General features: G+C 45.0%; 1 protein-coding gene across 1 annotated transcript in view; it reads left to right on the top strand.

Moving 5' to 3' along the window:
- Positions 1–399: 399 nt before the first annotated feature.
- RPIA (ribose 5-phosphate isomerase A) overlaps positions 400–22,979 on the top strand; it is a 35,629-nt gene continuing 13,049 nt past the window's right edge. The window contains exons 1-3 of the mRNA XM_006074736.4: positions 400–722; positions 8,974–9,034; positions 11,269–11,324. Of these exons, the coding sequence (XP_006074798.1) occupies positions 450–722; positions 8,974–9,034; positions 11,269–11,324 (390 nt within the window). The 5' untranslated portion in view covers positions 400–449. The remainder of the gene's footprint in view (positions 723–8,973; positions 9,035–11,268; positions 11,325–22,979) is intronic.

Here is a 22,979-nt window from a genome sequence, read left to right as displayed (position 1 = left end):
AAGTGTGAGCCGCTGTCCGCAGGTGCGTTTCCCCGTGGAGTCCATCTAGAGAAGTCACTCCTAAAAGGACATTTCCATTTAAGAGCGACTGCCCTGAGGCCTCGTACGCCGCCACGTTCTTACGTCTAGGAAATCCAACAGGATTAGATCCAACACACCCATCTCAGACACGGGGGCAAAAAGAAAACACTCTAGCCTTGATCCATCCGGGGCTGCTTGCGCTGTACGAGCCGTCACACCAAAGTTCGTCTTCGATTTGCGCACCCGCTCGCGGAGCATTGTGGGGCTGGTAGTCCAGGCTGAGGCGCTGTTTCCGGTCACTGAAGACCTAGAACTACATTTCCCAGCAAGTACCGCGCCGCAGCGGAAGCGGGCCTCGTACGTGGGTTTCAAGACTTCCGGAGGAGCCGGGGGCGGGACCGTGGCGGAGGCTGGAGCGAGGTGGCGGGATGCAGCGCCCCGGGCCCTTCAGCACCCTCTACGGGCGGGTCCTGGCCCCGCTGCCCGGGCGGGCCGGGGGCGCGGCCTCTGGCGGAGGCGGGAACAGCTGGGGCGTTCCGGGTTCCCACGTGCAGTTGCCGGGACATTCGCAGTTCGGCGCTGGCAGCATAAGTACCGGCGTCAGGGAGACTAACACCGTCTGTCCGGGCCCGTCCGCGATGTCAAAGGCCGAGGAGGCCAAGAAGCTTGCTGGCCGCGCGGCCGTGGAGAACCACGTGAGGGTGAGCAGTTCAGGGCTTGGGCCCCCTGTTCGGCCTTACGGGCTCTTGCTGTGGGTTCTGAGCGCTGCAAGGTGTGCCAAGTTCCTGGCAGAGCGGGGGCTGCGTGAGAGGGGAGAGAGTACGCACTTGACCTGCCTTGAGACCTGCTCCTTCAAGGCCTTTGAAATACGGAATTGGTTGGGGCCGAGTACCCTAAAGTTGAGCTGTCTAAAGACTGTTTGTCAGACCAGATAACAGTTTGCCAAGTGGAGCATGGTGGTGTGTGTCTGATGTTCGGAGTGGGGTTAGGAGGGACTTAGCGCGTGGCTTCCTTTATCAACAGATAAGAGACTGGGACTGCCGAGAAGTGGTCACCTCGCTTCACTGCCCAGGGAAGTCGGTGGGGAGCTGATTTGAAAAGTGTTTTGAAATTTAACTCCACGGAAGTGCTTAGCTGGGCGCGCACCGGCTCCTGAATGTACTTGCCGAGGAAAGCGGAGGAGCCAAACACTTTAAACCTCCTCCTTTTGGCAGGGCTTGGGTGGACACTTGAAGTCTGGAAATCTTCTTTAAGGTCGGGATGTGGAGATGTTTACCTGTTAATGTAAGGTCGTAATGTAATGTCAGTGAGGTCGTGACCCCACTTGTTGGCTAAGTGGCGGGTGTGGTCCTCTTGGTGGAGTCGTTTGGATTTGCTGTCAACAATCAATTATCTTAATTGTAAGAATTTTGGGAGCCGGGAGCCAAGTGGAATATCTCTGCCCTTAGGTGGAGTTTCCTGGGTTTCTTTGGCTTTTAGTGTTTTCTGCTTTCTGGAAAGTGGTATCAGATTCTCTTTTCTCTAATAATGGTTCTTTATTCTTTACATTTGGTAATGCTTTCGCGTACGAAGTTATTTTGCTGGATAGATGTTAGATCCTCCTAACAGCCTGGCCAAGTGGGAGGGGCCCGCGTGGTAACCTGTGGCTCAAAGTGTTCTGTAGGAGGAATGACCGAGTATCCTCCCAGACACCAAACCCAGTGACTCCTGTTCCAGTGGCCTTCACCCAGTTACATAGCTGCCCTGTTCTGGTGTAATAGTCTGGTTAGCAATAGGAATTTCTATGGGAATTCACAGAGAGAATGTGGAATGTGTCATCTGGCTCTCCTTTTGGGATTCAGTGTCTCAGCTGCAACATTGGGACAATCAGCTGAAATTTCAAATGCCTGGAGAAAGTGAATGGTATTGGGCAAATGAAATCTATACAAATAGAAAAGACCTGTATGTTAGATTTCCTGTTATCCTATTACTATTATGTCTTCCTGACCATTTTTTTTTATTATTATGTATTTGGTTAAATAAAAATTTTCAAGCCCCCACCTCAGGCCAGAGCCCCCAGCCACCTGTTGCCAGACAATCCTGGGGAGATCTCCATTGACCTTTTGGCATTCACCCCAGTCTCAGTTAACACCATTTGCCTTTGCAGACTTCTTTCCTGAGATGTCAACACTATTTGAATTTTTTTTTTTAATGATTATTTATTCTTTATTTTGGCTGTGCAGGGTCTTTGTCGCTGCTCCAGCTGTTTTTCTAGTTGGTGGTGAGCTGGGGCTGCTCTTCAGTTGCAGTGTGCAGACTTCTCATTGCAGTGGGTTCTCTTGTTGCGGAGCATGGGCTCTAGGCCACACAGTTTTCAGTAGTTGCAGTTCCTAGGCGTTAGAGCACAGGCTCAATAGCTGGGACGTACAGGCTTAGTTGCTCTCCTGGGATCTTCCTGGACCAGGTATGGAGCCTATGTCCCCTGCATTGGCAGGTGGATTCTTTATTACTGAGCCACCAAGAAGTCCTGTATTTTGTACTTTGTACCCCTGATTCATTCATTTCATTCCTGTGCCGGGAACTTGTTGAGTGCCTGCTATGTGTCAGGTAGTTGGTGTGGCGGCCAGAGATGTGGCTAAAGGGAGGAGAAGATGCTGATCCTGGGTATTTTGCAAACAAGATCACTTAATTTCAAGACAAGTTTATTGATCATAGTCCTGTACCTGATTGTCAAGGTTTAGCAGTCCTCTCCAGGGTTATCCATTTTTTCCATCTAAGGCCAAATTTTCCTTTAGCACTTTGTGACTTGAAATTGTTTCCTTGTTAGCCAACTCAGATTTTACTGCCCACCCCTTGAAAGACAAGTTTGCTTTCAAAACTCGGGAAAGAAAAGATTGCTTTGTTCTGGAGGCTGGCAACCTGGAGAGAAGGCAGACTTCTAGAACCTACTCCTAAGGTGAAAGGGGACGTTAATTGCAGTTAATCATTTAGGGAGGTCAGAGTCTTATCTTCTACAGTGTGTAGACCTTCTTCTGATGGGCTGATGGTGAGGTAACTGTGTGGTGGTTAGCGGTTTTCTACTTGGGTGGGGCCTTAGTTCCTGTGAAAGAACTCAGAGATGTGTTGTCCTGTATATTCCTTGAGGAGGAACCAGGACCTTGCCTCACAGAGCTTTGTTTCTTGACTGCTCCTCCCTTGCTTCTGCATTCCTTACCTTACCTGAATAGTGACTGCTTGTATCTGTCCTTTGGAACTCAGGGAAGGTCAAGGAGGCTATATGAAGTCTATTTCCTACAAACAACAAACAGAGCACAAGGGCCTGCTCAGTTTTATACTTAGTTTGTGTAAGTTTATCAAGGTAGCTTCAGTGTCAGGTTCTATTGGTTCCACCTTTGGAATGGTCTTAGAACGGACCCTTCCTGTGGACCAGCTTTCCCTGTTCAGGTTTTCCCTGTGGCCAGAAGATCACAGTTGCCCTTGTCTTGTCTCTTCTGACCAGCCAAGTGATACATTGTCACCTCCTGAAGCTCCCTTCTGCTCTTAGCCTCATCCTAACCTCTGTATGACATCTGTTACAAGCCAGTAGTGAGCCAGGTGGAGGGGATACAAGGATAAGAGGCTCTGATTCTGGTCCTTAAGCCCACAGTCTTGTTTCCTTCTCTGCTCTCCTCTCCCAGGGACCAGAACATTGGAAGGGACAGACTGCTGGTGTGGCTGTGTTTTCATGTCACTACCCTCTACCTAGAATGCTCTTTCTTGTCTGCTGCTCTTGCCTGTTAAAACCCTGTCCTTCAGAGTTTGGTTCAAAGGCCATTCTTCCTTTCAGTTTTTCCCTAGCCTTGTAGGGGGAGGAATTCTTCCTTTAAATTCTGAAGTCCTCCATACCTCTTAGGTGCTTTATGTTTCATGGTCTAGTTATGTGTGTATCCCAATCCCATGAAGGGTATACTTTTGGAAGGTAGTAAACTTGATTTTCATTCGGCATTGGTCGCAGTGGGACCTGCCTGCTAAATGTCTGATGAGCTGTGTGGAGTGTGGACACACATGTGGAGGTTGCAGGCTGAATCACTGGGGTGTTAGGGTTTCGCTTCCCGAAGCCCTTGGTGCTCCAGTGTGGTGACTATTTCCATTCCTGGGTGAATGGAAATTTTGGAGAGTTCTCTACTGAAGGGCTTAGGTAGCCACCCTTGACTCAGGTCTGCTGGTGCAGCATGGGTCACTGCACAGGGCCATGTTCTCCTAAAGGTCTATAACCTCCTTTGCTCTCTTTGGAGCCTGGCCTTTGCTTTTTGGCTGACTGAGCTTGAAGAAGTTGGTGGACAATAGTTCCAGTAGGTCAACAGAAGAGGTTACCCCACTGGACATGGTGAGCTAAGTTGTGATGTTGCACATATGACCTGTGGTTTAGTGTTGCCATTAGGAGGGGCCTGCTCCTCCGGTGGAGCCTACCTGGCTACTGTTGGGCCACCTCTGTATAGCTTTGGCTGTTACACTGATTCCTGGCCAATCATTGGATTCCAGGGCAGCAAGACCACAGGGCTGAAGAGCTTTGGGCCTGGCAGGTCTGCGCGATTCTTGGCCTCTACCAAAAAAAAGCCAAGGGAGGAGCCTTGCACAGAGCTTATGTGACTCACCCAAGTTCATCTGTGTGCTCCCTGCCTGCTGGATGACAGGAGAGTGGGGAAATGAGGAACCTGGCAGTTGAATTACTGTGTAGCTGGAGCTGTCAGCTTCATGTCGGGTGTGATGGTCATGCGGAGCCTGCCTAGTCAAGGCATTTCCTTGTTTGCTTAGTTTGCTGGGAGTGTGCGTGAATGCCTAGTCACTCAGTCATGTCCGACTCTTTGTGACTCCATGAACTGTAGCCCACCAGGCTCCTCTGTCCTTGGGATTTTTCAGGCAAGAATACTGGAGTGGGTTACCATTTCCTCCTCCAGGGGATCTTCCCAAGCCAGGGATTGAACCAGCGTGTCCTGTGTCTCCTGCATTTGCAGGCAGATTCTTTAGCCACTGTACCATCAGGGAAGCACCGTAGTTAAGGAAGCACCCTCGTTACTTGAAGATTTTTACATTTTTCTGATGTTCATCTATTTTGTGTGGTAGTGTAGCATTTACTGGTCTTGAAGACCTTGCTCTTGAGGTTTGCCCAGGTAGCTAAGCAGCTGGTGGATGCATTACCTTTGTGAGGGCACCACCATGGGTGGATTCCTGACCTAACACGAGCTCCATTTTAAGGCTTCTTGATGTTATTTGGTAACCTTTGAGCCGGTAAAAGTGACTTCCATCAGATCAGGAACACGGTTGATGGGCAGAGCCCTGTGTAGGTAGGAGAGGCCCAGTTAGAAGCAGGGACATTAGCGTTTGATTTGTTCTTTTTTTTGTAACTCTGTCCACCTCTCATTCTTTCCAGTCTTTTCTTGCTAGAGTTGTCCTCTCACTTTGAGAAGGACTGTATCAGCAGTGGGGTCCACGGGCTCGCCCTGGAGGTTCCTGTGGCATTTGTCCCATGGGGAGTTTGTCCCGAGGGGCCTCCAGGACCTTTCTTCCTCCTACAAAGGTCCCCCCTGCCCCTTGCCAAATGAGTTCATTGTTAATCAGTTGCTGGAACTCTTAAGAAATTTTAATTGAAATGTTTCAGCAAATTGAACTTTCTGTAGTTGCTTTTTCAAGGTGAGGCTGTGTAGGGGAGTAATTAATATTGCTAAAAAATGACTTTTTTTTTTAAGGTTAAATCATGATAATTAATACAGATATAAAATAGCATTATCAGAAGGTTTTTTTGCCTTTTTTTTTTTTTTTTTCCAATTTGACTCCTTGAATTGAGGGAACTGGAGAAGATGATATAACCTGTTCACGTGCTAAGTCGCTTCAGTCATGTCTGACACTGTGTGACCCTTTGGACTGAGCCCACCAGGCTCTTCTGTCTATGGGATTCTCCAGGCAAGAATACCGGAATGGGTTGCTATGGCTGTCTCCAGAGGATCTTTCTGATCCAGGGATCGAACCCATGTCTTTTATGTCTCCTGCATTGGCAAGTGGGTTCTTTGTCACTAGCACCACCTGGGAAACCCAAACTGTTCACAGGAAGAGCCAAAGAACCACAAAATTATATACAGTCAGGGAATGTTTAAATAAATTTACAGGAACTCTTATAAATCTGGAGAAGTCTCTTGAGAGTCCCTTAGATAGCAGGAGATCAAACCAGTCAATCCTAAAGGAAATCAACCCTGAATAGTCTTTGGAAGGACTGATGCTGAAGCTCCAGTCCTTTGGCCACCTGATTCAAAGAGCTGACTCACTGGAAAAGACCCTGATGCTAGAAAAGATTGAGGGCAGGAGAAGGGGGCAACAGAGGATGAGTTGGTTGGATGGCATCACTGACTCAATGGACGTGAGTTTGAGCAAACTCTGGGAAATGGGGAAGCCTGACATGCTGTAGTTCATGAGGTCATGTAGAGTCGGACTGATCATCGACTTATCATCGACTGAACAAGAGCTATAGGATAATTAGTTGGATTTCACAAAATAATTTGCATTTCAATGGGCAAGAATTTGCATGGGTGCACTCCCGTGTAGGATCAGATAATGCCTGCAGATTCCAGCATTTCGATGTAAGAGTCTAATAGTCTCTTGCTCATTTCTAAGTCTTAAATTTTTGCTTCAGTCAGTTCGTTTCAGTCCAGTCGCTCAGTCATGTCCAAGCGACAGTCTTTGCATGTCAGTCAGATTCCGTGGACTGCAGCATGCCAGGCCTCCCTGTCCATCACCAACTCCTGGTCCCTCAAACTCATGTCCACTGAGTCAGTGATGCCATCCAACAGCCTCATCCTCTGTCGTCCCGTCCCCTTCTCCTCCCACCTTCAATCTTTCCCAGCATCAGGGTCTTTTCAAATAAGTTAGTTCTTTGCATCAGGTGGTCAAAGTATTGGAGTTTCAGCTTCAACATCAGTCCTTCCAATGAATATTCAGGACTGATTTCCTTTAGGATGGACTGGTTGGATCTCCTTGCAGTCCAAGGGACTCTCAAGAGTCTTCTCCAACACCACTGTTCAAAAGCATCAATTCTTTGGTGCTCAGCTTTGTTTATAGTCCAACTCTCACATCCATACATGACTACTGGAAAAGCCATAGCCTTGACTAGACAGACCTTTGTTGGCAAAGTAATGTCTCTGTTTTTTAATATTCTGTCTAGGTTGGTCATAGCTTTTCTTCCAGGGAGCAAGTGTCTTTTAATTTCATGGCTGAGGTCACCATCTGCAGTGATTTTGGAGTCCCCAAAAATAAAGTCTGCCACTGTTGCCACTCTTTCCCCATCTATTTTCCCTTGGGGTGTTGAATTACCTCTGAAGGGCTTTGAGGTCACAAGGGATTGTTGTGAGATTCAATCTTTATCAACATTTGTAAATCTTTGTAGGTGCTTAAAAATCGCATGGATGGTGGAGCCTGGTAGGCTGCAGTCCATGGGGCCGCTAAGAGTCAGACACGACTGAGCGACTTCACTTTCACTTTTCACTTTCATGCACTGGAGAAGGAAATGGCAACCCACTCTGGTGTTCTTGCCTGGAGAATCCCAGGGACATCTGGAATCCCATGGGGTCACACAGAGTCGGACACGACTGAGGTAACTTAGCATCAGCAGCAGTAGCTGATAGCTGCTGCTTTGGCCTGTAGCTGTTCTGCCCTAAACAGGGAAGAGATTACTCGGAGGAAGTTGCTTAGGAACTAAGCTCCACATTAGTTCCTGTTAGTACCCTGGCCTTATTTTGCTGTCTGTGGTCTAACTGACCTCGGCTGGGCCCCCTGCTTTGCTCTCAGGTCCCTTCCACCTTTCTTACAATGGCAGGCTCAGTAGTGTGATGCCTGGTTCTCCTCCTTTGTACTCCTGGAATGCTTTCCTATATGGCCACCAGATGAAGACTGTTTCTCATGTTCCCAGCTCAGCTTTCCCCCTCTCCCCATATTCTCTGAAGCAGACTTGTGCAAAATGAGGATCCTTTGATGTGGTTTGATATTCAGGGTTGCTTCAGACTCTCCTCTCTTCTCTTGGCTTTGGTTGAAGCTCTGGATGGTAGACTTGATGTGTCTCTGAGGTTTGCTGTGATGCCACCAACTTGAAGGAGACTGTGGTCAGCCCCCTGCCTTGTGGATGTTGAAACTTGACATCTACAATGTGGGAAGATAGATGAAAAGTCACTGAAGTCAGAAACCTCTGTTTTCTGCTGTTAATGTACAACTAGGCTATTTTTCCCTAGGGTCTTTCTGATTCCTCTCTTTGGAGTTGGCCAAAAATCCTCCAGTGTTCATCTGCAGGCCATATCTGTGTGGTAGAATATGAGGAGTGTTAAAAGTAAGACAACAGGCCCCAAAGGGAGTTGCTTATGCCAAGCCCCTTGTCACCAAACTGATACTTAATTATGCTTTTGGCTCCCCCAGAAATGGAATCTTAGCCCAGCCAATCAAGGATCACCTGATCAGCACTAGTGAGGCCATCTGCCTGGGAGACCCCTGCCATCCCCTACAGGAATTCACCTTACAGTAACCAACTCCCTTTTAGCCCAAAGTAGCTTCTTTATTTTTCCTGCTCCCTTCCTGCTATAAAAGTCTTTAATTTTATACAGCTTCTTAGAGATCCTTTCTGTTTGCTAGGTTGAATCCTGCCCAATTCGAGTTGATTTTTGCTGAAATAAAATTTAAAAGTTTTAATCTGCCTCAGTTTATCTTTGAAGAGGAAGAAATGGTAGTAGCATTGTCAAAGATGGAAGGAGGAGGGCTCTGCTGATAAGTTGCCACTGGGCACCAGAACAAAGTCCAGCTTTGAGGTTCAGTGGTTATATTTCTGTGGGCACAGTACCTGCTTTGTGCCCATGTCAGTGAATTGCTGTTCTTATAATTTTATAGCCCTAGAAAGGGTGCTAGTGAGGGAGTAAAATACAGTATTAATAAAGTTTCCCTCTTCTTTTTTTATCTTTGCAGAATAACCAAGTGCTGGGAATCGGGAGTGGTTCTACAATTGTCCACGCTGTGCAGCGAATAGGTATGGTCTTGGGGCCAACTCGATGTTTTGTGCAGGACAGTGAGGGAGGGGATATAGAGGAGAAGTAGGAAGCGGGCACTGGCTGGGCATCTGCCCAACTTGGTGCCAGCCGTGTGGAGCCTGCAGTCAGGTGAGTATTTCTGTCCTCCTCTAAGTGCTATTCTTGGGCCCCATCACCCAACTCTAGGGGTTACCCTGGCTTTCTTTGCTCTGCTGAGCTGCAGGCGAGGAGCTGAGGAGCTGACTTAAGGTGAGGTGTGTGTCTCTGTGTTTCTGTGTCTCTGTGTGTGTGTTCTCCATGGAACCTTAATCATCATTATTGGTGTGGTGGGGTGTGTGTGTGTGTGCGTGCGTGCATGTGGCCTCATGGATCCTGAGGCAGGCAAGCCCTTTCAAGCTGGAGGTCCCTCAGGCACACAAATTGAGGCCAGCCCAGGCTTGTCCTATTTGTGACCATGGCAAGGGTGTGACCTTGCAGTTGGTGGCTGGCTCCACAGGTGCTGACTTCATTTAGATTTGGGTGTCTCTGGGCTCAGGAAAGGCTCAGGAACTGTCAACCCGGTGGCTGCTCAACAGGTTTGACGGCCCTGCTCTTGTTTGTGAGAACAGAGCCCAGAGGAGAGGCTTTCTTGAATGCTGCTCTCCTCTGCCCAGTGCCAAGGGGCTGCACTCAGGGGACAAAGCCCAGGAACGCTCTGTCTTGAAGGAATGATTGTGGTGCAGGCATGCTGGCTTCTGGAAGCCTTCTCATTAGCCTAACAGGGCCTCAGTGTGGTACACCCTTGTGCCTCAGCACTGTGGGCGTGTGGAGGGCTTTTAGGGCACAGGGATTACTGTAGATTTTGTCATAGTGCCATCTAAACCTCCCTAGTTGCACATTCAATGACTGAAGAGATTTGATATTTTTAATAAGACAGTTTTCCCCTGTTGACTGGAAAAAAAAAAAAAAGCTCAACCTAAAAATTGAGCATTATGATTTTTTTTTGGTCGCATCACATGACTTGCAGGATCTTAGTTCCCTGAAGAGGACTGAACTGTTTTCCCTGCAATGATATTGCAGAGTACTAACCTCTGGATGGACTGCCAGGGAATTCCCCAAGAATTATGTTTTATTTGGGGCATTACTAAAGACTTAAGTCTCGGATACAGCTTTTCAGTTAGCTCTGAGGGACTGTTGAGAAGCCAGGACATGTAGGAGTTTTTGCAAAAAAAATAACCACACAAAACTCTAGTAGTCGAACATCAAAAGATTACTGCTAATTAAGGAAAAACCAGATCACAAGTTAATAAATTTAGTGCTTTTCTGAGTATGGGAAGATGCAGGAGTCTGGGCTTAATGAAATTACTCTGATGTGCAGCTTAATCTGGGGCCAGTGTCCTGTTTTTCTCCATCTTGAATCCTCTCAGAGTGTACTGCCTAGGGTGGGTGCAGTGGCTCATGACTTGATGACATCCTTTGTTTGCTGAAATGAGAGGAGGCATTCTTTGTCTGCATCCCTTGAGGGTTTTTGGTTTTTGGCCATACCACATGGCTTGTAGGATCTTAGTTCCTCAACTAGGGACTGAACCCTGGGCCCCATCAGTGAAAGTGCCAAGTCTTAACCACTGGACCACCAGGGAATTCCTAAGACTTTTCTTTTTGTTTAAATCAAACTTTTTGGAAAGGTGCAAATTTTAAGTGAATAAATAAACCCTCTTTTAACTGTCCTCTGGGGTCTATAAATGATTATATTTTTTATTAAATGCAGAAGTCAAGTTCTAGCTTTTGTCTGTAAAAGGCAATATAGGGAAGTAGTTAAGACTGTGGCACTAGACTGCCTGGGATCAGATCTTAGTTCTGTTGTTTGCTAGTTGCTTACCAGTTATTTTTGTCTCTCTGCACCTGTTTCCTCATCTGTAAAGTGGGAGTAATAATTGTAAGTTACCTTTGGGTTCCTGGATTAAAAGACTTCATATGTACAAAGTTTTTTGAATAATCCCAAACACATACTAGCAAACACTGATGTTTCTCTTTCCGTGATTAGTACTTAACCTCTTTAGGCATTTTTGTCCTTGTCTGGTGACATGTGAAGTCTGTATACCAACTTTTCACCAAGGGTGGGGACATGGAATGAAAGGGACCTGTCAGTGGTGGGGATTAGACCTTTTCTGTTGGCTTTGAGCAAGTGTGTGTATGACAAGGAAGATAATGTGAGGAGAGTGAAAAACCACCAGCATGGCTTTTGTCTTCACAGCTGAAAGAGTGAAACAAGAGAATCTGAAGCTCGTCTGTATTCCCACCTCCTTCCAGGTATGTCCTGCTTTCCCTTCTCCATCTTGGCAGTTGGTACTGAATCTTCAGGTTGCTGAGGACGAGGGGGTGTGGTTCTGGGTTGTGCACCAGGGTGGTTCTGGGTGAGAGAGCCAGGAGCAGGAGGCTAGTCAATTGATGGGAGATTGCTCCTCAGAAGCATGGTTTTAGAGGTGTTCCTTTATTTACTCTGAATATTTTAGCATATCTTTAGTATATTGTAGAGTATGTAGAGATAAGCACATGGTCTGTATCCTCAAGAAGTATTTTTCCATTTATAGATGAAAAAACAGGCTGCAGGGCATTAACTGATGTGTTAGTAATACAGGGATAGTATTTTGAGTCCATGTCTAATGCTGTTTGACCATAAAATAGTAGGGGCTGGTGAAGGAAAGCAACAGAGCCAATTAAATGTAGGGAAAGATACGGGAAGAGTAGACTTCAGGAAGGGAGGGGGCCGTTGTGGGGAGGTTGTGCCTATCATCTCTCATTGAATTCATTGAGGAGGTACTGTGAGCTGGGGTTAAATGCTGGCATTGCTGGTGATTGGTGCTCCTCTGACATTGTGGATTTGGTTAAAGAAACCCTCAGTCCTGGAGGCTCAGCACTGCAGGTAGCTCTGGTGAAGGGACAGAGCTGAAGGGAGAGGACGGTATCCTTTTGGGCTTCCCTTGTGGCTTAGTGGTAAAGAATCCATTTGCCAGTGGGGGAGACTCAGTTTGATCCGTGGGTCAGGAAGATCCCCTGGAGAAGGGAATGGCTACCAGCTCTGGTATTCTTGCCTGGAGAGTCCCATGGACAAAGGAGCCTGGTGGGTTACAGTCCACAGAGTTGCAGAGTTGGACATGACTGAGTGACTAAACAAGGAAAGTTTCCTTCTAAGTCAGGTGTGTGCCCGTGCCTGTCAGTGGGGAATGGAGGAGGAGACATGATAGGAAGTTAGGATAGTGTGTCCTGCCAGAGCTTCCTTGAAGTTATATCTCTTGGAGACTCTGACCAGCTGGGTGGGTACCCACGGGACTGAAGACAGTACCATAATTCTTCTGTTGGGTTGGGAAGGAAGTGGTTTTACCTGGCCTTTCTTGCTTTTGAAATCTGGCTGTCCTGGGGAGATACTCTAAATCAGAAGGGTTGTGATGGGTTGCCTTGGTCTTTTGAAAAATCCTAAGTGTGTCATTTTCCCAAAATAATTGATCATCTAGCATTTTTCTTATTTAATAAGTTATTTGATATTGGTGTTCATTTTTAAAGTTGTATATGGCATTAGTTGCTCAGTCGTGTCCAACTCTTTGTGACCCCATGGACTGTAGCCTGCCAGGCTCCTCTGTCCATGGGATTCTCCAGGCAAGAATACTGGAGTGGGTTGCCATTTCCTTCTCTAGGGGATCTTCCCAACCCAGGGATCGAACCTGGGTCTCCTGCATTGCAGGCAGTTTCTGTACCATCTAATCTACCGGGGAAGCCCACAGTTACACATACATGTAGATTGAAGAGTCAAATAATTCCAGGTTTCTTTTTTATTAAAAAGCACAACACTCCCTTAATTCTCTTCCCGTCAGCACCCACCCCCCTGCCCCACTGCCCCCCGCAACCACCACTGTTTCTGGCTCTTTAGGCAGACAAACTTTTTTTTTCTTAATAGTTATTTATTTGGCTGTTCTGGGTTTTAGTTGGGGCATTCAGGATCCTTGATCTTCATTACGGCATGCAGGATCTTTGTGGCATGCAGGATCTAGTTCTATGACCATGGATCGAATCCACACTCCCTGCATTGGGAGCTCGTAGTCTTAGCCACTGGACTGCCAGGGAAGTCCCATAGGTGGACAAACTTTTAAAACTATTTTAGTTCATTGGATGTTTGCTCCAGAATCTGGAAACTACATACTTTTCTTGCTATTTACATTTTTTTTTTTCAACTTTAGGTAATAATTCTACACTGAATGGGTGAAAGGAAGATGAGCATTTGCTTATCTCTTCCCTCCTTGTTCCCACAGTTCACACACCCTTCTCCCAGTCTTCAGGACAGTCATATTCTGGTGAGGCTTACTGAGCGCTTACAGAAAGGTGATGTCCAAACTACAGCTGAGCTATACAGTGTGCTATGGTTACGCTTCCTTACCTGCCCATTGTTTTGTTTTTCCGAAAGTTAAGTAAATTGCCTTTGGTTTTCTTTTTTTTTTTTTCATTTGCCAGGTCATCTACATACTCCTTACTAATTCAGCCTCAAACTCTTAGCTACATGGAAAGTCTTACCTGTCTGGCCAGTGGATATTCTACTGTTTGACTTTCGTCTTTTTGCCTGGGTCTCTGGTTGCTAGCAGCTGTACCTTGCTGTGGCTTTGGAGGTGTCTCCCTTCCTGCTCAGGAACTTACCTGTTCTGTCTCATTTTGGATCATCCAGTCCCTTGGTCTTGTTCCTCCTCACTACTCCCCCATATCCTTTAGTTTGTTTCCTTCAACTTTAGTGAAACATGTCTTTCATATCAGGGGTCCCCAACACCTGGGCCATGGACTGGTTCCTGTCTGTGGCCAGTTAGAAACTGGGGAAGCTTCATCTCTATAGACGCTCCCCATTGCTTTCATTACACCTGAACTCTGCCTCCTGTCAGATCAGTGGCGGTATTACGGTGAGTTGTATAATTATTTAATCATTTTATCACATTGTGATCAAAATGCACAGTAAATGTAATGTGCTTGAACAATCCCCAAACCGCCTCCCCACCCCTGTGGAAAAATCATCTTCCGTGAAACCCATCCTGGTGCCAAAAGTGTTGGGGACTGCTGCTTCAGATGCTACCCAAGTGCACGGGGTGCAGACTTGTTGGCACTTTGGATGTCTGAAAATGTCTTTATTCTAGCCTCTCTGGGGCTCAGGTATTTGGGTATAGAAATCTATGCTAAATCATTTCTTAGTTCTTGGTTCTGTCTGCTGGCTTTCAATTTGCTATTGAGGAGCTTGGTGCCATTGATTCTTGATCCTTTGTATGAAGTCTATTTTTCATTCTCTCTGAACTCTTACACCCTTATATTATCTTTATCTCCACTGTTTTGAAATTTCACTTTGGTGCGGGTTTATTTTTGTCCACTGTGCTGGGCGCTTGCTGGGACATGTCATTCTACAAATTGACCATCTTCAATTTGGGGGATTTTTCTTTTTCCCTATTATTCCTTTGATTTTCTTTTCTGTTTTTTCTAATCTTTCTTTTGGGACCCTTGTTAAGTCCTTGGTGCTCATGGCCTGTTTTGTCCTTTTGTCTTTTCGGCTTTATCTTTTTCTAACCTTTCTATCGAGCTTTCTTTGGTTTCATATGTTTAATTTCATGTAAGAACTCTTTTTGTTGTTCTCTGAGTAGTTTTTGTTTGTTTGTTTTATGGGTTCAATTTTTCCAATTTCTTCTCTAAGCTCCCTGAGGATATTAATGCTTTTGTTTTTGTTCTAAAGTCCCTTCTCCCTCTTATCTTTCCTCAGAATTTTGTTGTTGTTGTTGTTTACAGTTAGTTGGAAGTATAATTTACAGACAGTACAATATACTCTTTTTTGCTACTTCCCTGATTGTCCAGTGGTTAAGGTTAAGAACCCACACTTATACTTCAGGAAGCACGAGTTTGATCCCTGGTTGGGGAACTCAGATCTCGCATGCCATGTGGTGCGGTCAAAAAAAAAAAATTACCCTTTTTAGCATGTAATTCTGAGTTTTGACTGATATAGTCAAGTCACAACCAACACAGACAGATATTGTTAGAGTGCTTGGTCTTTTCTTTTTTTAATTCTGGTACTTCTTACTTCTGGTGTTCTTCAGCTCTCTGCTTGTTTTGAACACTAGGAGACTAAGAAGCTGATTGGAAAGCAGCTCTCAGGGTGAGGCTAGCCCTTGCTCTCGGCTAGTGTGCCAAGCCCTTATCTTGGGGGGAACTTCTGGAGTCAGATCATTTTTCTTTCCTTTGACTGGTCAGGTTTCCTAGTGTAGACTGCCCAGTGCCCTTTTAGGAGGGGTATGCATAGCTGCCATGTCCTGGGAACCAAATAGGAGAGGAGGATGAGAAGACATCTGTCATTATTCAAGACATAAACCTGCTTCTAATTTCTCCCATTTTTAGTGTTGTTCTTGTGCTAGATGGAAAATAAGTACCTGCTACGTTTTGCAGTGTGTCTTTGACTCTGGACTTGATCATATTACTTGTTTTGCCAATGGAATGTGTCATCAGTGGGTTGAAAAGTGCTTTTGCTTTGGGGGCTTGGCCTTTTTGCTCCTGAAACCTTTCTTGTTGCCTTGTGAACAGGCCTCAGCTAACTCCCCTGGAGGGTAAGAGGCAAGTGAGTGAGGTCATACTAGAGACGTTTCAGTCTGTCCATGGAATCATGAGAATTAATAACTATTTGCTCTTTTAAGCCTCTTACTCTTGGGGTAGCTACTCCACAGCAAAAGCTCACTGATGGAGAACCCCATCTTCAGCTCTGCCTGGCAGCCCAGTCCCGAGCCTGCTGTTTTGACCTTCTCCAGGGAATAAACATGCTACTTTGGAAGAAGTGGAGAAAGATGAGAAGCTATAACAGGTTCTCAAATAGCCTTTCAACCAGCTTTTCCTTATCACTTCCACTGTTGCATCTGAAGTTCACAGTGTCGCTGAGTTCCTGGAACCTTTTGGGAGGTTGCTTCTTAGCTTTCTCCAATACAGGTTTAGGATTTCTCTCCCTCATTTTTGCCACTTACAATTGTTCATTCAGGTATGACCTAAATCAAATCCCTTATGATTATATAGTGGAAGTGAGAAATAGATTTAAGGGCCTAGATCTGATAGACAGAGTGCGTGATGAACTATGGAATGAGGTTTGTGACATTGTACAGGAGACAGGGATCAAGACTATCCCCATGGAAAAGAAATACAAAAAAGCAAAATGGCTGTCTCGGGAGGCCTTACAAATAGCTGTGAAAAGAAGAGAAGCGAAAAGCAAAGGCGAAAAGGAAAGATATAAACATTTGAATGCAGAGTTCCAAAGAATAGCAAGAAGAGATAAGAAAGCCTTCCTCAGTGATCAATGCAAAGAAATAGAGGAAAACAACAGAATGGGAAAGACTAGAGTTCTCTTCAAGAAAATCAGAGATACCAAAGGAAAATTTCATGCAAAGATGGGCTCGATAAAGGACAGAAATGGTATGGACCTAACAGAAGCAGAAGATATTAAGAAGAGATCTGGCAAAAATACACAGAAGAACTGTACAAAAAAGATCTTCACGACCCAGATAATCACGATGGTGTGATCACTCACCTAGATCCAGACATCCTGGAATGTGAGGTCAAGTGGGCCTTAGAAAGCATCACTATGAACAAAGCTAGTGGAGGTGATAGAATTCCAGTTGAGCTATTCCAAATCCTGAAAGATGATGCTGTGAAAGTGCTGCACTCAATATGCCAGCAAATTTGGAAAACTCAGCAGTGGCCACAGGACTGGAAAAGGTCCGTTTTCATTCCAATCCCAAAGAAAGGCAATGCCAAAGAATGCTCAAACTACCGCACAATTGCAGTCATCTCACACGCTAGTAAAGTAATGCTCAAAATCCTCCAAGCCAGGCTTCAGCAATATGTGAACCGTGAGCTTCCTGATGTTCAAGCTGGTTTTAGAAAAGGCAGAGGAACCAGAGATCAAATTGCCAACATCTGCTGGATCATGGAAAAAGCAAGAGAGTTCCAGAAAAACATCTATTTCTGCTTTATTGACTATGCCAAAGCCTTTGACTGTGGGGATCATAATAAACTGTAGAAAATTCTGAAAGAGATGGGAATACCAGAGCACCTGATATGCCTCTTGAGAAATTTGTATGCAGGTCAGGAAGCAACAGTTATAACTGGACATGGAGCAACAGACTGATTCCAAATAGGAAAAGGAGTACATCAAGGCTGTATATTGTCACCCTGTTTATTTAACTTATATGCAGAGTACATCATGAGAAATGCTGGACTGGAAGAAACACAAGCTGGAATCAAGATTGCCGGGAGAAATATCAATAACCTCAGATATGCAGATGACACCACCCTTATGGCAGAAAGTGAAGAGGAACTAAAAAGCCTCTTGATGAAAGTGAAAGTGGAGAGTGAAAAAGTTGGCTTAAAGCTCAACATTCAGAAAACTAAGATCATGGCATCCGGTCCCATTACTTCATGGGAAATAGATGGGGAAACAGTGGAAACAGTGTCAGACTTTATTTTTCGGGGCTCCAAAATCACTGTAGATGGTGACGGCAGCCATGAAATTAAAAGACGCGTACTCCTTGGAAGGAAAGTTATGACCAACCTAGATAGCATATTCAAAAGCAGAGACATTACTTTGCCAACAAAGGTTCGTCTAGTCAAGGCTATGGTTTTTCCTGTGGTCATGTATGGATGTGCGAGTTGGACTGTGAAGAAGGCTGAGCGCCAAAGAATTGATGCTTTTGAACTGTGGTGTTGGAGAAGACCCTTGGACTGCAAAGAGATCCAACCAGTCCATTCTGAAGGAGATCAGCCCTGGGATTTCTTTGGAAGGAATGATGCTAAAGCTGAGACTCCAATATTTTGGCCACCTCATGCGAAGAGTTGACTCATTGGAAAAGACTCTGATGCTGGGAGGGATTGGGGGCAAGAGGAGAAGGGGATGACAGAGGATGAGATGGCTGGATGGCATCACTGACTTGATGGACGTGAGTCTGAGTGAACTCTGGGAGTTGGTGATGGACAGGGAGGCCTGGCTTGCTGCAATTCATGGGGTCGAAAAGAGTTGGACATGACTGAGCAACTGATCTGATCTGATTGTTCATCAGTGGTCTAACTTTTGAAAACTGGTTGCTATTTTCTCCTCTTTTTGGTTTATGCCGTTAAGAAAAATTCCTTTATCATAAATTTAGAGAGGTTTGGGGAAAGAGCTGAGCTAAATACACGTGTTTACATTCAAGAAGTTTCAATTAAATTTCTTTAATTGGAAGGAAGTTTGATCTGTGTTTTTCAGATAGCATTCTCCCAGCACACCTGTGTGTTATCATGGTAATTAATAGCAAGTTGGAAAATGATGGCCAGTTCCAGTTGATCGATTGGAAGAGTCATTCACAGTTCATAGGACTTTAAAAAAGAAACTTGTTCAGAGGTTTGTTTTTTTCTCTCCCTCAAATTCAAACTTATTTTGTGTTACGTTTAGCCAGCTATAGTCTCCTGAAATGACTGAAAGGAAGCCAAAATAGTTTATGCTCTATCTTTTAAACAAGTAAACCCCTAGGGACTTAAAGGCTTTTTGTAGATTTTCCCTTCAAAGTTAAAAGATTTGGCGAGAGGAAAATAAAAATAGTATTTAAAAGCTAGATCTGGTCTAAGCAAAAACAGCATTTATTCACAATGGCCTTTAGTCTCCCTCTGTTAGGGGATAGAAGGGAAGATGCAGAGTTTTCAGGTTTTATTGTAAAACTGATGAAAAACAGGAATGCTCGCCTGCCACATGCCACTGTCCTTGATCACATGAGGCATTGCAGGCACCAGCTGTGAAACTGCATTGAGAAGGCAGAAATTTATGATAAAGGAATTTTTCTTCCTGTCTTTTTTTCCAGAAGTATAAACTAATCATTAGCTTTCCTGCTTCCTGCACTTTTAAGAGCTGGAAGAGACAGCCAGGAGTTGTTTCATTACACTCTCAGGAGCCCCTCAGCATGTGAGCCTGGAGTATATGATGTCAACAGATACTAATCTCAGTTGAGCACCTGTGGCTGAGCCAGCCACGGGTCCATGTTCCCACAGTAGGGCTGTGGTGTTGAATTCAGTGCATTGGTTTCTCAGGGTTGCCGTGACAAGGAACCACAGATTGAGCAGCTTAAAAAACAGAAATTCATTGTCTCTAGGTTCTGGAGGCTAGATGTTGATTCCTTTAGAGGCTGTGAAGGAGAAACTATGCTGTCTTTCTCGTAACTTCAGGTGGTTTCCTAGCAGTCTTTGGCATTACTTGGCTTTGCGGTCCGTGTCCTCACTCTCAGTCTTCATGGTCACGTGGCATTCTACCTGTGTGCCTCTCCCTGTGTGTACAAACTCCTCTTCTAAGGACACCACTTGTGTTGGGTTAGGGCTCACTCTCATGACTTCATTCTGACTTGATTACCTCTGTAAAAGCCCAATCTCCAGGTAAAGTCACAGCCAGAAGTACTGGGGTTTAGGACTCCAATATATCTTTCCTTTTTTTTTTTTTAAATTATTTTTGGCTGTGCTGAGTCTTTGTTGCAAATGGGCCTTTTGTCTAGTTTCGGAGAGTGGGAGCTACTCTCTGATTCTGACATATGGGCTTCTCACTGCAGTGGCTTTTCTTGTTGTGGAGCATGGGCTCTAGGGTGCATGGGCTCAATAGCTGCAGCCCCTGGGCTCTAGAGCACAGGCTGCATAGTTGTGGAAGATGGGCTTAGTTGCTCCACAGCGTGTGGGATTTCCTGGTCCAGGAATTGAACCTGTGTCTCCTGCTTTGGCAGATGGATTCTTTACCACTGAGCCACTAGGGAAGCCCCAATATATCTTTTTTAGGGGGAGCACAGTACAATGCATTACACCCAGGGAGGAAGGAGTTCATGCCACTCATGGTGATGCTTCTTTCCATGTGCAGGGTTGTGCACAGAGGCCTTGTGGGGGAATCCAGTCAGATATGGGGAGAAGGGAGTGCTGGAGGACCTGCTGATGGAAGCAGGCCTGAAGGGTCCCTCCTGAGTGGGATCCTTGAGGTCATTGTACAGGGCCCTTCACGTTGTGACTGGGGATTCAGACTGTTTAAATGGAAAGCAGTTGGCCTCCCAGCCACGGAACTTACCTACTGGGCTCCTTTCACATGCAGACTCTGGACAGGCATTGACTCAGGCAGCTGGTGGCAGTGGTGAAGAGGCATGTGGGATCTAGTTCCTCAACCAGGGGTCGAACCCTGGGTCCCCTGCATTGGGGGCATGGAGTCCTAGCCACAGAACCACCAGGGAAGTCTCATCATTTTTTTTTCTTAAAGCAGGAGTTTGTACTAGGTAACTCCTTTTCTAATGAACTCACAATAGTTACTCACTCAACTATTGGCTCAGCTAATCCTAACTGCTGGTGAAAGTGTATATAAAATGTGCTCTCGCATACTCTGATTACCGTCTAGGTGGACAAACAGAACATCCTCATGAAACAGTAACAGTGGCAAGTGGTGCAGGCAGTTTTTAAACTTCGTGTTAAATGAAAATGATAGATTTTATACAGATTTCTTTCCCCCATAGGAATCATGATAGAATTGTTTCCTTCCATCAGTTTTCATGTAATACATTTGAATGTAGTTTAGTATTGTTTCTAACTAGTGGATTGGCCAAAAAGTTTGTTCAGGTTTACATCACGCGGAAGAACCTGAATGAACTTTTTGGCCAACCCAAAGTATACAGTTAACAGGGGTCATAGTATATATAATGGGCCTCCCAGGTGGCTCAGTGGTAAAGAATCCTCCTGCCAGTGCAGGAGATGCAGGAGACCCAGGTTCAATCCCTGGGTTGAGAAGATCCCCTGGAGGAGGAAATGGCAACCCAGCCCGATATTCTTGCCTGAAAAATGGACATGGACAGAGGAGCCTGGCAGGCTGCAGTCTATAGGGTCGCAAGAGTTGGACACAGCTGAGGAACTGAGCACCAGTAGTATATATAACACAGTTTTATTTGTGATAGAATATAACACTGAGCTACATTCAGTTCATATCATTATTCCAGCAGCATCTGTATTAGATATCTGTCGCTGGAACAAATTACCCCGAAACTTGGCAGCTTAGAACAACAAATATTTGTAAGCTCATAGTTTCCAGGGGTCAGGAATCTGGAATGGTTGAGCTGGGTGTTTCTGGCCTTGAGTCTGATGAGGTTGCAGCTGAGTGTTGGACAGGGCTGCAGGCATCTCAGCTCTGCTTGAAGGATCTGCTTCCATGCTCTGTCAAGTGGATGTTGTGGCCTTACTTCTTCACAGGCTGTGAAGTGGGCCTTGTCCCCAAGGCTCTCAGTGTCTCCAGGGCTTGGCAGCAGGTTTTCCTAGCGTGTGTGTGAGAGAGGGTGAGTGGAGGAAGGTGGGGGAATCTTGAGGGAGCATGCCCTTTCTTCTTTATAAACTAATCTCAGCTGGGGCTTGCCATCACCTCTGCTGTGTGCGGTTGGTAACACAAGACAACCTCGGGACGTCATGGGCAGGGATTCCCCAAAGGCATGAATACCACAGTGTGTGGGGGGCTTTAGGGGTTCATCTTCCAAATGTTTTTATAGCCTAAGGGTCTGTGATCAGTATTGTTTCTCCAATATCATGTTGGGAGAAACCTAGGAACTGAGAAATGAACCAGCAATACCTTTTTTCTTGTTTTCTCCCTTCATTATGTATTTCTCTTTCAAAATCATGAGTTTTTTTTCTTTTGAACTTGATTCACTCAGCATTTTATTTTACCTTTTTATTATGGAAAATTTCAAACTTCAAAAAGGATACTGAGGGAGGAGGGAGGAGGGTTCAGGATGGGGAACACATGTATACCTGTGGCGGATTCATTTTGATATTTGGCAAAACTAATACAATTTTGTAAAGTTTAAAAATAAAATAAAATTAAAGAAAAAAAAAAAAGGATACTGAATAATGCAATGAACTTCTGTGTACCCATTGCCCAGTTTCCACAGTGATCAATTGATGGCCAGTTTTGTTTCATCTGTATCCTGTTCTCTGCCTGTGTTATTTTGAAATGAATCCCAGACATAGTATGATTTCATTGTATGTATTTCATTATGTGTCTCTGAAAAATAGGGAGTCTTTAAAACATCTCCACAATACTTAAAAAATTAAGCAGTAATCTTTCATAGGATGAAGTAAAAATCCAGGATTCTAATTTCCCCTATTGTCTTATCCTTTAAAAATATTTTTCTACAGTTTGTTTGAATCAGGATCCAGATAGGACCCATACATTTCAAAGTCCAGGGTGTTTGTGTTTTATTGTTAGAGTCTTAGGATTTAAAGATTGACATTGGTCATTATCTATCCTCATCTTTTTATAGGTGAGAAAACTTGATAGGGGTCATGTGACTGGTTTATTTAAGATTAGAACCAAGACCTCATTCTTAATCTCAGGTGGTTTTGACTTTAGGTAGAAGATATTTTCTAGACATGGCTTTTGGTAAAAAGGTTTCCATGCTTGGGTTGCTCCATATATTGTAAGCATATAGTCAGTGGTGCTGACTTGGCCACAAACATCCTGATTTTTCCCAGTCTGTTCTCTCAGTTTGCCATGCTCCTCACTAGCAGCCATTCTGGTGTCCTGCCTTTACATCGTCTTCTGAGTGTGGGTATTCTCTTGCTTATTTTTATTCAACAGTGTGGCCTGGAAATTGTCCCTGTGTATCAATTTATAGTGATCTTCTTCTGTCATTTTTTTTTTACATTATTAAAAAAAATTTCTTATGTTTTGTAGATTTGGCTCTTAGTTTCAGTTCAGTTCAGTTGCTCAGTCATGTCCTACTGTTTGTGACCCCATGGAATGCAGCACAAACTCCTGGAGCTTGCTCAAACTCATGTCCATCAAGTCGGTGATGCCATCCAACCATCTTATTCTCTGTTGTCCCCTTCTCCTCTGCCTGTGTTATTTTGAAGGGAATCCCAGACATAGTATGATTTCATTGTATG

Source organism: Bubalus bubalis, chromosome 12 (assembly GCF_019923935.1).
Source record: "Bubalus bubalis isolate 160015118507 breed Murrah chromosome 12, NDDB_SH_1, whole genome shotgun sequence".
NCBI lineage: Eukaryota > Metazoa > Chordata > Mammalia > Artiodactyla > Bovidae > Bubalus > Bubalus bubalis.
This window is presented reverse-complemented; position numbering and strand designations above follow the sequence as displayed.